The following is a 16,554-nucleotide window of genomic DNA, read 5'->3' on the forward strand; positions in this document are numbered from 1 at the left end:
AACACTTGTAACTATCTGCTGGCTACCTTAGATGGCCATGATATTGCTGAGACAGAAATGTAAAATGTGCACATTGTGAAAATGGATTCTAGACAATGCGTCAATTGGCACTTGAATAGCTGACCACTCAAAATCCACATTAAAATTAGCAGAGTCTAGAAGTCAGAAAACAAGTGGAGGTTTAGGATATTTTTCTAGCTCTGGGGTTACTGAACTGAGATCATTAATGGGTGTTTTCTGAGATAGGAAAATATTTGAATAAATATGGGCTGCAATGAAACCAATTAAGGCAAGTTTGTGATAGAGCTTCTTGAAACCTATGATATGCTAATGTGCACTGTATGCCTAGAAGGTGCATGTATAGCATTTCACTTAGATCAGGAGCCATATTAAAACATCTAAGTATAGAAAATACCTAACATGCAGATAGAACGAATAAAAGAGAATGACTCTGAGAGGTATGGCATTACACACAACAGCTCGATGTGATGCTTCCTATGAGCCTCACACTGTTCTAAGGGTTAGTACTTTATTTTATCTTGACAACAACTCTATGACATAATCATGACCTCCCATTCTACTTTGAGGAAAATGAGATATAGAAAGGTTAAGTAAATCTCCAAAGGTCATTCGGCTAGAATATGGTCAAGCGAGGATCCAGACTCAAGCGGTCTGGCTTTGGCACTCACGTTCTTAAAACATTACATTATGTAACTGACCAATGATGTTTTTACTCATCCATTCCAAACTAAACTATTAGTTGGGTATTAAGCCAGAATGGAAACCAGTTGTGATGATTAATTTAAATAAAAGGTTAGGAATGAAGGAGAAGGAGGAGGAGGAGGAGGAGAAGAAGAAGAAAGAGGGAAAGAAGACTGAAAATAGTGTCACTTGTTAAGGCCCCAAGCGAGTAAACCAAGACTTACTACCTAACCTAAGTGTAGTTTTGACCCTCCCAAAATGTAACCTGTAACCAGTCAACCTGGGAAATTCCTCATCAGCACTAGGAAGTTTACTGATGGATCCCTTCCCTTCCCTTCCCTTCCCTTCCCTTCCCTTCCCTTCCCTTCCCTTCCCTTCCCTTCCCTCCCCTCCCCTCCCCTTCCCTTCAGAGGGGTGACCTTGCCTACAACAACTTGCTAATAATTTCCCTTTTTCCACTCCCTCTCTACCTTTAAAAACCTTTCTTTTTCTGTAATCACTGGGAGCACCTCTCTACTTGCTAAAGAGGATGCTACCCAATTCATGAATTGATTAATAAAGTCAATTAGATCTTTCAAATGTACTCAGGTGAATTTCTGTCATTTAACAGCGCTATTCGATGAAATTGGAAATAAGGGACGGGTGGTAAAAAAAAAAATTTGTACTTATAATTATGAATTATATTGTCATGATAACATAGTATATTAAAACCAAGAAGCATTTCGAGCAAAGAACATGCACCCCAATCTCCCAATCCACAGTAAGGAAGACAATTTGGCAAGCGCTTCACAAGAGTTCTCACCGTAACTCTCTTCATATCTAGCTGGCGCAGCTGCATCATATTCTGAAGGATAGTGTGTTTGTACCATGACTCTTGAGCTATTGGATTGCCATCAAAAGTGATGTCTGAGAGAGAAGAAGAGTCAGCAAGACAGCAAACACTTTCAAAACTGCGGGAGAGACAGAAACCGCTGGATTATTGTGAGACCTTCCAACAGTACTTTCATTTATTTACTATACGTTACTGTAGAATAGTTTTAGGTTTACAGAAAACTTGAAAAAATAGCATAGAGTTCCCATATACTCTGCACCCATTTTTCTGTTATTAACATCTTGTAGCAGTATAGCACATTTTAATTCACAATTATTTACAATTAATTAATTCATCCCTTGCTTTCTGGCACTAAAAGATGCTCTAGACTCGTATTATGTATTTTCGACCCCAGTCCTAGAATCAGCCATTTCTCGAAGGAGCCATGGTTCCTTTTATTGGAGAAGGCTATGGAACCAAAGATCTGGTGGCTGGATATACTTTTTGCTCCTGGGGTGTCATTTTTTTCAGGCCCTCTGCCAACGGAGCAAGGACATGTATGTGTGAATATTAACATGTGTGTATACAAACACCTATAATATTTAATCATTTATGTCTATATTAAGCTAAACATGAATTCACACTGGTGTACCCCAATTCTATTATCAAAAGGATCATTCTAGCCTCTTTCCCTCACTTATCTGTAAATTCCTACTCCAACGAGGAGAAATCTGACTCCCGCCATCTCATCCATTTATTTAATTGTTTAATTCCAGAATATATGCATAGTGGTATCAGCATTTTTCAACCTGAACCCCCACAGGAAACAACTTTGTTAACTAAAGTATAACTGTGATGTGTAATTCCTTTAGCATTTAGTCTTACATACTCATTCCAAAGTTACTTAGGTCAACACCTCCCCCCCTCACCCCTTCAAGGGGTGTTGGTTCATACATTTGAAATACAGTTAGCTTCTCTTGTCATAGTCTATATTCTTTCCTTCCCTGGATCCTCTAACATCCTAAATATTATTTTTACATTTGCATATATTACGGTTCACTCTGTGCTATAAAGTTCTGTGGGTTTTGACAAATGCATAAGTATCATACAAAATAGTTCCATGATCCTAAAAAAAATCCCCTACTTCAACCCTCCTCCTCTTTCCCTGAATCTCTGGCACTGATCTATTTATTGTCTTTACAGTTTTTGCCTTTTCCAAATGTTATATAGTTGGAACCATACAGAATATAGCCTTTTCACACTGACTTCTGTCACTAAGCCATTTGCATTTAAGGTTCTTGCATGTCTTGGGGCACCCGGATGGCTCAGTCAGTTGAGCGTCCGACTTCAGTTCAGGTCATAATCTCACAGTTTGTGAGTTCAAGCCCCACACTGGGCCCCCTGCTGTCAGCGCAGAGCCCACTTTGGATCCTCTGTCCCCCCTCTCTCTGTCCCTCCCCGACTCACGCTCTCCCTCAAAAAAATAAACATTAAAAAAAAAAAAAGCTTCTTCCGTGTCTTTTTGTGTCTTCACAGCACATGCTCTCTCTCTCTTTATCACTAATATGTCATTGTCTGGATGTACCACAGTTTGGTTGCTCCCAGATTTTCGTGATTATAAATAAAACTGCTATAAATATTTGCAGGTTTTTGAGTGAACACGAGTTCTCAACTCATTTGGGTAAATACTTAAGAGTGCAATTGCTGCATTATATAGGGACACTAGTTTAGCTTTAGGAGAAACTGCCGAACTGTCTTCCAAAGTGGCTGTAACATCTTGCATTCCCACCAGCTCCGCATTCTCATCAGCATTTGCTATATGTCAGGGGATGTCAGGTTTTTTTTTTTTTTATAATAGTCACTCCAATAGGTGTGTAGAGGTCTCATTGTTTTAATATGCAATTTCCTAATGTCAAAGGATGACATTTTTTCATATGCATTTGCCATCTCTATATCTTCTTTTTTTTTAAGTTTTTATTTAAATTCCATTTAGTTAATATACAGCGTAATATTAGTTTCAGGTGTACAATTTAGTGATTCAACACTTCCATACATCACCCTGTGCTCATCACGGCAAGCGCAGTCCTTAATCCCCATCACCTATTTTACCCATTCCCCCACTCACCTCCCTTCTGGTAATCATCGATTTGGTCTCTATAGTTAAGAGTATGTTTCTTGGTTTGCCTCTCTCTCTCATCTTTTTTTCCCTTTGCTTGTTTGCTTTGTTACTTAAATTCCACATATGAGTAAAATCATAGGGTGTTTGTCTCTGACTTATGTCGCTTTGCATAGCACTCTCTAGCTCCATCCATGTCATTGCAAATGGCAAGATTTCCTTTTTTATGGCTGAATAATATCCCATTGTGTGTGTGTGTGTGTGTGTGTGTGTGTGTGTGTGTGTGTGTGTGTGTATACCACATCTTCTTTATCCATTCATCAGTCGATGGACACTTGGGCTGCTTCCATATCTTGGCTATTGTATACAACGCTGCTATAAATATCGGGGTGCATGTATCCCTTTGAATTAGTGCTTTCATATTTTTGGGGTAAATACAAAGTAGTGTGATCGCTGGATCATAAGGTACTTCTATTTTTAACTCTTTGGGGAACCTCCATACTGTTTTCCAGAGTGGCTGCACCAGCTGCATTCCCACCAACAGTACGGGAGGGTTCCCCTTTCTCCACATCCTCACAAACACCTGTTATTTCTTGTGTTTTGAATTTTTGTATATCATGGATATATAAATATATACATATATACAAATATACCCAAATAACTTATCAGGTATATGATTTGCACATATATCTCCTAGTCTGTGACTTGCCTTTTCATTTTTCTTTTTAAAAAAAATTTTTTTTACATTTATTAGTTTTTGAGAGACAGAGAGAAACAGAGCGTGAGCCGGGGAGGGGCAGAGAGAGGAGGAGACACAGAATCCGAAGCAGGCTCCAGGCTCTGAGCTGTCAGCACAGAGCCCATCACAGGGCTCGAACCCACAAACCGTGAGATCATGACCTGAAATGAAGTGGGACGCTCAACCGACTGAGCCACCGAGGTGCCCCTCATTTTTCTTAAAAGTGTCTTCACAGGGCAGAAGTTCTTAATTTTAATGATGTTCAGCTTATCAGTTTTCTCTTTCATGTGTCATGGTCTTCGTATTCTATTTAAAAATTCATCACCAAGGGCGCCTGGGTGGATCATTCGGTTAACTGACCCACTTCGGCTGAGGTCGTGATCTCACAGTCCATGAGTTCGAGCCCCGCATCAGGTTCTGTGCTGATAGCTTGCTAACATACTTGAAACATACTCAGTGCTGAGAGCCTGGAGCCTGCTTCGGATTCTGTGTCTCCCTCTCCTTCTGCTTGTCTCCTGCTTGAGCTCTGTCTCTCTGTCTCTCTCTCAAAAATAAATAAACGTTGGGGCGCCTGGGTGGCGCAGTCGGTTGAGCGTCCGACTTCAGCCAGGTCACGATCTCGCGGTCCGGGAGTTCGAGCCCCGCGTCAGGCTCTGGGCTGATGGCTCAGAGCCTGGAGCCTGTTTCCGATTCTGTGTCTCCCTCTCTCTCAGCCCCTCCCCCGTTCATGCTCTGTCTCTCTCTGTCCCAAAAATAAAATAATAAACGGAAAAAAAAAAATTAAAAAAAATAAATAAATAAATAAATAAATAAACGTTAAAAATTCATCACCAAACCCAAGGTTGCCTAAATTTTCTTCTAGAAGTTCTATAGCTTTGCGTATTATATTTAAGTCTACAATCCATTTCGAGTAAACTTTGTAAAACATATAAGGTCTACGTCTAGATTCTTTTTTTAAATGTAAATATCCTATTTTTCCAGTCTCATCTATTGAAAAGACTACCCTTTCTCAAATGAATTGCCTTTGCTCGTTTGTCAAAGATTACTTGACTATATTTGTGTGCATCTATTTCTAGGCCGTCTATTCTTTTCTACTTATAGATATATGTCTACTCTTTCACCAATACCACACTGTCTTGATTATTGTACCTTAATATAAGTCTTGAAATAGGGTAGTATGAGTCCTCCAGCTGTGTTCTTCAGTATTGTGTTGCTATGCAAGGTCTTAGCTTTTCCATTTAAACCTTAGAACACATTCATTGATATCAGCTTGCTGGGATTTTGATTGGGTCTTTTAAAAAATGGAGGTATAATTGATATACATAATGTTAGTTTCAGGTATATAACATGATGATTCAATATTTGTGTAAATTGTGAAATGACCACCACAATATATCTAGTATAATGCCCATCTCCACACGCAGTTACAGAACTTTTTTACAGAATTTTTTTCTTGTGGTAAGAACTTTTAAGATCTTCTCTCTTATCAACTTTCAAATATGCAACACAGTATTATTAGTAAGAGCCAATATGCCATACATTACATTCCCATGACTAATTTATTTTAGAACTGAAAGTTTGTACCTTTCGGCTCCTTTCTCCCATTTCGCTCACTGCCAGCCCCCTGCTTCTGGCAACCACCAATCTGCTCTCTGTATCTATGAACCTGTTTTGCTTTTTTATTGTTGGTTTTTGTTTTTGTCTTTAGATTCCACATATAAGTAAAATCATATGGTATTTGTCTTTCTTTGTCTCACTTATTTCACTTAGCATTATACCCCAAGGTCTATCCATGTTGTCACCAATGGCAAGATTTCATTCTATCTTATGGCTGAATAATATTCCATTATATACCTCTCCCTGTCTGTCTGTCTGTCCGTCCGTCCATCCACCCACCCATCCATCCATCCATCCATCCCACATTTTCTTTATCCATTCATTTGTCCATGGACACTTATATTGTTTCCGTATCTTGGCTACTATAAATAATGCTGCAATGAACATGCAGATATCTTTTCAAGTAAGTGTTTTCATTTTCTTTGGATAAATACCCAGAAGTGGAATTACTCAATGGTAGTTCTATTTTTAATTTTTTGAGGACTTCCATTTTTTAAAGAAGGGAATACTCGCTTTTCTAAATGATACCCCCAGAGAAGACTAGTTAAAATCATTAAAATCGTTTATGTTAGAATCATAACTAGTTAAAATCATTATGTTAGAATCATCAAAATTTGATGACTATTCAAATAACAAATGTAAACATTTAGGCCTAAGAGTACTTCCTTTATTCAGGCACTATATTGAATATCCCTTCTTCCTGTGTAAGAAAAGCTAGGGGATATAGAATATTTATGGTATAGAAAATAACCTATATGTTGACAATTAAGGTCAAGGCAAGGTATATGGTAAGACTAAAGTTCCCTTTTTTTATTGCCACATTTAAATATTTCTTCTGTTTTCCTCCCATTCAAGGTAAAAAGATCCTCTCCTATTTTTTTACCTTAGAGATTATCTTTACCATCTAATAGGTAAATCTCACAACTCATATGCTCACTATGGGTTTTGAGACATATTTAGATAATTTTAGGAAGACAATTTCCCCCAGTTTTATTGAGTAACGATTGACATACATCAGCATGGTGGTTTGACTTATACATATTGTGAAATGAGGACTGTAATAGCTTCAGCTAACTCCATTTTTTCATATAGATACAATACAAAGAAAAGAAAGAACAAAAGAGAGAAAAAAAAATTTCCTCCCGGTGATGAGAACTCATAGTTTTTACTTTCTTAATAACTTTCCTATATGTCATACAGCAGCGTTAGCTGTGGTCATCATATTGTATATTAGTCCTGAGTACTAATTTATCTTGTAATTGGCAGTTTGGACTTTTGACCGTCTTCCTCCAATTAACCCCTACCCCTATCCTCCACCTCTGGTAACCACAAGTCTGATCTCTTTCTGTGAGCTTGGTTTTGGTTTTGCTTTTAGATTCCACATATCAGTGAGATCACACAGTAACTATCTTTCTCTGTCTGACTTATTTCACTTAGGGTGAAATATAATGCCTTCAGGGTCCATCCATGTTGTCACGAATGATAGGATTCCCTCATTTCCTATGGCTGAACAACATTCATATATATACACCATAACTTCTTTATCCACTCATCCACTGATGGGCACTTAACTTGTTTCTATGGCTTCGTTATTGTAGCAATGTTGCTATAAACAGGGGGATGCGGATACCTTCTCGAGTTAGTTTTCATTTCCTTTGGACCTATTCCAGGAAGTGGAATTGCTGGATCATATGGTAGCTCTGTTTTCAACTTTGTGAAAATTCTCCCTACTGTTTTTCATCGTGGTTGTATGAATTTACAATTCCACCAACAGCGCACGAGGGTTCCCTTTTCTCCACATCCATACCAGCATCTGTTATCTCTTCTCTTTTTGACGATGGTCATTCTAACAGGTGTGAAATGATAACTCATTATATTAAAACCACGGTTTTAATCTGCATTTCCCTAATAACTAGTGATGTTGAACATCTTTGCATGTACCCGTTCGCCTTTTGTATATCTCCTTTGAAGAAATGTCTATTCAGGTCTTTTGCCCATTTTTTAATTGGGTTATTTGTTTTTTTGCTATCGAGTTGTATGAGTTCTTCATACATTTGGGATATGAATCCCTTATGAGAGACGTGGTTTGCAAATATTTTTCCCATTGCATAGGTTGTCTGTTCACTTCATTGATAGCTTCTTTGGCTGTACAGAAGATTTTCCTTTGATGCAGTACTTGCTTATTTTTTGTTTTGTTGCTTGTGCTTTAGGTATCATATTGTTTTAAAATCATAATAAAAACACAGGTCCTGAAGGTTTATTTCTGTGTATTCTTCTAGGACTTTCGTGGTTTTGATCTTACATTTAAGTCATTAATCCATTTTGGGTTATTTTTTGTGAGTGGTATAAGACAGGAGTCCAGTTTCATTCTTTCACCTGTGAATATTAAAGAGACTGTCCTTTCTCCATTGAGTATTCTTGGCTCCCTTGTCCATATTGGTTGACCTGATATACTTGGATTTATTTCTGAGCTCTCGATTCTATTCCATTGGTGTATTTGTCTGTTTTTATTCTAGTACCATACTGTTTTGATGACTGCAGCTTGGAAATCAGGAAATGTGATGCTTGGTTATTCTTTCTCAGTATTCCTATGGCTATTTCAGGGTCTTTTGTGGCTCTATATATTTTAGGAGCAGTTTTTATACCTCTGCAAAACATGCGGTTGGAATACCGATAGGGAATGCACTGAATCTACGTATGGCATTTGGGGGTATTGGCATTTAAACACTATCAGTTGGGAAGACATTTTTTTTAAAAGGCTAGCATATGCAGATGAAAATGAGAGATCGTTAAATTTAATAATCACTACTAGTATAAATAAACTTGAACAAACATTGCAAATTTTTCCCACCTAGCAGTAACAAAATTGTTTTTTCCCCATCAATATAAAACATCTCAGAATAGTTTCTGATGTTTAACGGATGTTTGAAAAATGCTTCTCTCCTTCCCTCATAGTTGTTTACATAAAGCTAAAATCAAAGATGCTTCTGATAAGTTCAAAACTGAAACACAAGGCAAATTTGTGTTTCTCTACATTGTTAAGTGAACAAAGTCATCGTCTTCAATCCACAAACTTACTTCTCTATGTATACTTCCTATTGATAAATAATGTCACCATCACGGCAGTTGCTGAGAAACAATCTCTTACTCAGAAATTGAGATCTGAGAATGTGAACTGACTGAAGACCTATCAAGGGAGTTTAAGCAAGGGAGGCGGGTGCTAACAGGATTACAATAACTAGTAACTATCAACATAATTGGTAACGTTATGGAAAGTATAAAGGAAAGAAATGAATTAAGAGCAAAAAATTAGTTACAGATTGCAGTAAATAGAGGTAAGAAAGGAACCAGCCTCTAACATATCAAACACTAAGGCAGAAGCGAAAAGAGAGTAAAGAGGACAGGATAGGTTCTATGGAAGTTAGGATGTAGCACGTACAGAAACTAGTACTTACTTGGATGCGAGGAAGGGAGGAATCTAGAGTAACAGCCGGCTTTTTCTCTAGGTTAATAATGATTGGGTGGTGGTTACAAGGCTGTGCACTTTGTCAAAATTCATTGACTCGACAGTTACAATGCGTGCTTTTTGTTACATGTAAATTATATATCGATAAATTGATTTACAAAGACATTTAAAATGTAAAAAATTTTGTCATTTGACAAATCACCTTTTCATCTATCAGGTCTCCCTTGTCTGGAACGGTATGTTATATTGGTGACCCATGGCCCTTAGGACATATTTCAAAAAGGCTTTCTTTAAGTTTTCCTCCAACTACCACAGGATGGGATACTAACTTCGGCCTTTAAGAGATGCAGTGATGTGAAAAGCAGAGGCAGAGCCAGTACAGGCAAGAGAACTCTTCTGTGCTGAAGAGTATTTTTCTTCAATGGCCCAGCATATCTAAACAGAATTAAACTATAAGGTTCTTGAGGGCTAGAAATGTACCGTGATCACTATTCCAAAACCTATCATACATAGCCCCCAGCATCTAGTGAGTGTGCAATAATTTTGGTGAATGAGTGAAAGACTATGATGAATTGATATGATTTCCAGAGGCTTATCTTTGATCTAAAACTTAATAAAAATTTTTTGTTACATTAGTCTTAGAATTATTTAAAGGATATCATGTTATCAGGAATCATTATGATCTGATATCTGTCACTAACCAGGTATATGCACTGAAAAGTGGAAATAATATGTCCAGAAGCAGAGGGAAGCTGGAAAACATTTTATTGCAAGTAAATCCTGATTTTATTGTTATTTTTTAAATGTTTGTTTATTTACTTATTTTGAGAGAGAGACAGAGAGACAGAGAGACAGAGAGAGACAGAGAGAGAGAGAGAGGGAGAGAGAGACAGAGAGGGAGAGAGAGACAGAATCCCAAGCAGGCTCCAAACTGTCAACGCAGAGCCCGACATGGGGCTCTATCCTACGAACTGTGAGATCATGACCTGAGCTGAAATCAAGAGTCAGACACTTAACCAACTGAGCCACCCAGGCACCCTATTGTTATTTAATGTCTATTTATAACTTAGACTGTAGAGTCTATGATTTATTTCTTATTGCAAGTATAATTGCAAACTAAAATGATTGTAACTGTTCCTAGCCCAAGTATTCCTTTGGGGAATGTAACTAGTGGTGTTAAACACAAAACTACACACTGTCTTCATTGAATTCAAATACAAAGCACATTAGTGACTACAGAAGAAAATATTATGTCCACTGAATGTAGTCATTATGAAGCACTTCAGACATCTAGGAGATCTGTTGATGCCCATCTGGTCTGTGTCTGTAATTCAAGCACAAACAAGAGGCACCAGGAGTGGGAAAATCATTGCAATCCTTAGCAGGTACTATCCTGGCAACCCTTTCCAGGTCAGCTGCTAGCACTGATACTCAGACTAAAGTCTTTATGCTTTGAATAGTTTCATTAAGGTAAAAATAAATCCATATTTGATCCAGAAGATTCCTCACAAAATTTCATTTCCATCTGCCAGGCATTTGACCAATAAACATGCCAGACATTCCTAGAAATGCACTGACAAGGTACATATGATTTTAAAGACATTCTCTAATCAAATGAAAGAAGTCTCATTAAGTACAAATCCAGGCTAATGAAGGGTTACATACTACCTAACCAGAGAAAATCAAGGTCAGGTTATAAAACAAAAACAAAACCACCTGGAAACAGAAGGGTAAGTATAGTAAAGTACTACTGCCTTTTAAGAACAGTCTTTTTTTTAAGAACACTCAGTTGCTTGCCTCTTCGGAGTCCCCAGGATGGAAAAGCTTGGGTCCAAAGGCCGACACCTAACTCATAATTTGACTTTAATCTTTTTCCAGATTACTCATGTATTTGTTCTTCCCCTAGTGGTCTTCTCCCGATGCCGCATCGGCTTCCTATCTGCTAAAGAACCTACGGAGGAACAGTGTGATCCTACCGACCAAAACTCACATCTCAAAAGGAAAAGAACATATTTCAGTCCATTTTAGGCTTACTTAATAAAATACAGAGAAAAAATAAAATTCCCATATATACAAGCAGAGCACATAGATATTTAACTAACAACCCCCAAGTATCAGTCAAATTTCTCCAATTAGAAACTTCTCCCAAAAGTAAGTTAGGTACTTTAGAAAAGGGGGTTTTATACTCTTTCATACCATTAAAGCACCATATTCTCTGAAAACAATCTTAATAAAAAGCTCACTTAGTTTACATTGATCAGTGAGAATTTTACTGGACAGTTACTATGTATCTAGCAGGCTGAAATGAAATGGAACACTAGAATAATCAAGTGTTCTCACAAGGACTGACATATACACAACTGATAAAAATAAAATAGCTAGAAAAATCTATATGATAACATATAATTAAGTATTAAAGAATGAAGCACAGTTAAAACAGCACATAATGAAGGTGTTTGTATATCGGACAGAATGAAGTTTGTAGCCTGAGGCTCTTGCAAAAACAGCTAAAAATGCTAAATAAAATATATTTTAAAAATCTCAAATGCATCCATGACCTGCTAAAAAAATGAGAAATACACAGGTTAAAAAAAAAAAAAAAGTGAAGGTGAGAACCCAGAGAGCTCTGAGGGCACTTACTGGACCCAATGAACTTGAACTTTGGTTCATATGATCTTCAAAGCTGGGGGACAGAAAACAAATACCAGAGGCTACCCAAGTTGGAGAGTCTAACTGGAGATCTGTCCTATATCTGAGACCCAAAAACTAGACTTTCAATATAGAGTTATTTAGACATAAGCTTTCCTACCCACTACCCCAGATGTATTGCCCATCTCAAAACACAGAGCTAATAGGGGAGGAGAATTCTTCCCTGATTACTTGAAACCACAAACCACAATTTGCATCCTGAATCCACACTAAATGGGTGGTCTAAAACATTTCAAGAGAAGTGATATTTTGAAGAAGTCTAAGGCTGCTTATACCTATTGGCATCTGACAGAAACAAATGAAATTTCTCCATGGAGGAACCTACGTTCATACAAGATCTCAAAAAGTTCCCAAAGATAAGGTACCCCCCCCCAAAATATATAGTTCACAGTTCAAAAGGAAATAAAACACTCTGACTGACAGCCAGCAGAAACCACAGATGACATTGACTGTCTAAGACTTTTTCACATAATTGAATTACAAAACATAGGATATAAAAACATATTTCAAGAAATAAAAACAGGTTTGAAAATACCAGTAAACTCCAAGAAGATCTGAAAAGACACAGAACTTCTACAGACTAGAAAAATATTTTAAAAATTAAAAATGTCAAAGGCAGTGGATATAAATTAAGGAAATAAAGCATTTACATCCCTTTCCTGCATAAACTGTTCTTCAGGGTAATCAAAATGCTAATGAAAGTCTTTTTCTTATAGAAGAAATAGAACTTAAAAGGACAAAGAATGATGGAATATCACCATTTTGTAATCACTAAATAAATAATAGATCCAGACAATGATCATCAATTACTGTTAAAACACTGAAAAGATGATGAGGAACTTTATTTAAAAAAGAATAGGTGAACAACAGCTGAAACCAATAATTAGTTTTAACATACCTTAAGCAAAACTAGAACACATTTCTTCTCTTCATTTACATTTCTTTTACTTTCTTGTTCCTTTCTTTTGGTCCTCCTTAACAAACAATCATGTACGTTGCTACTTGTTAAGTAATGTTAGTTACTTAGTCACTAAAATTCTTTTTAGTGCACAACAATAGTAGGGGTTCCTGGAAACAAGATGGTTCTACAGATTCTAAAGACGCATTCTAACAATAGCCCATTCTTTTTTGTCACAAAGCAAAAATATGGCTGAAACAAAAAATTTTTTCAAATACATGAAAAAGATCGCCAAATTTCCCTTGGGGAAACTATTCAAAAAGTTTAACCCACTCGTCACAGTGTTTACAAGATTTTAATATTTGAGAAGCTGAAGTGATACCAGAGAGAAATAAATAGAAGACTATGGCTATGATAGAAACAGAAAGAAAGTGAAGAGGAGGAGGTAGAGACATGAAGAATTAAACAAAATAGAGAAAAATGTTAAACTGCCTCTTTAGACATCTTTTGCTGCAACAATGGCACTGACAACAATTCAACAAGGACAGTATCTATCATGTCCCTAAGCACCTGGTTGACAAAAGACATGAGCACAGAACTGAGTGTCTCAGAATTCTAGGTGACAATTCTATTAGCTTTCTCTATTAGCTTACTCATTTTCTAGCAGTAAAAAGACAAAAGCAACACAGCTTCAGTCTCAGGAGATTCACAATGACTCTAATTACCAAAAGTAGATCTCAAGTCATGGTCATATTCTTATAATGCTAATTTATGACACTGAAACCAAATTTAAGGTGACAAAGTTCTTGATGATATATTTCCTCTTATGAATTGACATGTGGATACAAATAAGTCTCCTCAAATTTTTTAAAAAAATTTTTAACGTTTATTCATTTTTTTGAGAGAGAGAGACAGACCGTGAGTGGGGGAGGGGCAGAGAGAAGGAGACACAGAACCCGAAGCAGGCTCCAGGCTCTGAACCGACAGCACAGACCCCAACGTGGGGCTCGAACTCACAAACTGTGTGACCATGACCACAGCCTAAGTCAGACACTCAACCGACTGAGCCACCCAGGCACCCCTAAGTCTCCTCAAATTTACAGAAGAAAAAGAGAAGGATTCTTTGCAGTCTCAAAGTGTGATAACAATTCTAAAAAGCATGCTCATTTTAGCCACTTTCGACATTAATATTAATTGTTTAAAAATTACACTGGCTATAAAGCAAGCCAAATAATATTGCAAAGAGATCTAAGTTCAGCACCATGTAGGTAAGCAGCAGTCTGGGAAAACAACAACAAACTGATAAAGTACTTGTCAATTCCTATGGTGTAAATATTCCCAGCATGGCCAATTTCAAACTACCAAGATGATGTTGCTGAACTGAAAAGATGCACATAGACTGGTGTAGTGAGCCAACACAAGCTGGCTCAAGCATACCACTGCAGACCAAATTCCTCTTTTAAAGTTAATGGAACTATGTTTATTATTCTACCATGAAATAATTCCGTTATTTGGAGGAACTTCTTTCTATTGATGATTTTCCAGTGGTTTTTGAACTTTCTATCACTTTTAATATACATACAAAAAAGTCCACAAATCATAAATGCACAGTGTGATGATTCTGCACAACCTGAACATACCCATATAAACAGTCCCCAGGTTAAGAAAGAAAACATTACCCTGATGGAGAGCAGAACATGTGACCCCCAAAATACATGACCTTTGGTATGTGGATTACGTTGAGCTGAAGGCAATTAAGACCCAGAAGACTCAACAAAAATTTTTACCTTTTCCTTAACTACCTAAAAGAATTTAAATAGGCAGGGGCAGGGTGGGGTGGGAGTGGGGGCTGGCCCACAAAGAGAGCTTTACCAGAGGTAATTTTTATCTGAAAGAGTATGGCAGGGCAAACATCTAATTACCAAATATCTGCTTTCTTATCATCCTATGAATCATCCTCCTTACCTTTGAAGCCCCACGGCCCTATCCCATTCCTTAGCCCAGGACAGCAGAGACAGAGCAACTGCTTGACTGGCCCTTAGGCCTCATTTTTATGGGGCTCCTGTACACAAGTAATTAAATTTGTTTTTCTCCCGTTAATCTGCCTTATGTCAATTTAATTATTAAACCAGCCAAAGAACCTAGCATGGTAGAAGGGAAATTTTTCCTCCCCTACAGTTGGTGACCACGAAGGGGTCTTTACTGACTGGACATTGCTTGCTTCAGCAAGCAATGTAGCTGAGAGATGTTGGGACCTTGGACAAAATCCAGCATAAGGGAAGAATCATCATGTCAGTGTGCCAGATTTCTGCCTACAGGATCTGATGGAAGCTAAAGTAGTGTAATTTTCTAAATTAGCAGATTAGTAGAACTACCTCCTTGGATACAGTGACTCTGGTAAAGATTCAGTATGAGCACTATTGATTATGTTATTATCATAATTCCAGTTATTATCTCAAAATGTTGTGAGCCACAAAAATAAACATATTTCCTTATCAATACTGTTATAATGAATTTCATCAGATCTTTAACAATGGGCATTTTATAGTTTTTTGTCATTTACAGATAGTTATTGTTTTATTCTGATGCTCTGCAAAAATATTCCTTCAAAAGTACTTCATTTTCAAGGAGGTTCAAAGAAAGGACTTTTGAAATATATAGGCTTTTGATAACTTTAAGTTCATAAAAGTGAACTGGGTAAGAATTTACAGAACTCACGAAAAAACTGGATTCAAGGAGAAAAAGAATAACATAAGACTGAATGAAATGATGAGAACAATTATAAATTTTATGATTTCTTTCATTGGAACATTGTTGGTTCTGTTATGTTTTGTTTTACCAGGTTGAAGGAAACCTTTTTCTCTTTTCTCTTAAGCTATCAACAATTTGGTACAAATGGTTCAACAATTTGTATACAACTGGTACAACAATTTGTGAACAAAGAGGAAACAATTACTTTTTCTCCCTACCTGATCCATCCAGAATTGGGGAATTTAGTATTCTCATTTTCATGCCAATACATCTATTTGCATAAATTCAATAAGAATCTATTCTCATTGTAATAGGACACAACCAGAAACGTTGATTATATTGCCAAGGCTTTGGCTGGAATGTCGTATTTGAGCATGTGCATAGAATCAGATATGCCAGACAGCTTTAAGGAACTAAGGTTGACTTTATGGAGCCAATAAAACCCCTTGGAAAAACTGGCCCGATATCTTGCTTACAGGGTTCCCAGCAGTCTCACTAGGTGAGGAAGGAATGCTACTTCCTGGCAAGCTCAGAAACCTCAGGATATTTGGGGGACCTCAATAAGAGAGGAACCCTATTCAGATCTACAGGTATTGCGTGCAACGTCTGATGGTGAGACCTTGGGTTGGCATCTTTGTTTCCTTCATGAGGGTTTTTAAAAGACTAATCCGAGATTCCTTATGAAAAGTTCCAACAGACGGGGCACCTGGGTGGCTCAGTTGGTTGAGCATCCAACTTCGGCTCA

The 16,554-nt window shown here is 37.3% G+C and overlaps 1 protein-coding gene across 5 annotated transcripts in view; it reads right to left on the reverse strand.

Moving 5' to 3' along the window:
• Positions 1 to 16,554, reverse strand: part of LRRC49 (leucine rich repeat containing 49) — a 148,324-nt gene that overhangs the window by 59,240 nt on the left and 72,530 nt on the right. For 4 of the 5 annotated variants that reach the window (XM_045449234.1, XM_045449233.1, XM_045449235.1 and 1 more), the window contains one exon: positions 1,505 to 1,652. In XM_045449234.1, coding sequence (XP_045305190.1) covers positions 1,505 to 1,652 — 148 coding nt within the window. Of the gene's footprint in view, positions 1 to 1,504; positions 1,653 to 13,058; positions 13,168 to 16,554 lie in introns of those variants that run through there. The other variant, XM_045449236.1, reaches the window with a different exon arrangement.

This window comes from Leopardus geoffroyi, chromosome B3 (genome assembly GCF_018350155.1).
Source record: "Leopardus geoffroyi isolate Oge1 chromosome B3, O.geoffroyi_Oge1_pat1.0, whole genome shotgun sequence".
In the NCBI taxonomy this organism is placed as follows: Eukaryota; Metazoa; Chordata; class Mammalia; order Carnivora; family Felidae; genus Leopardus; species Leopardus geoffroyi.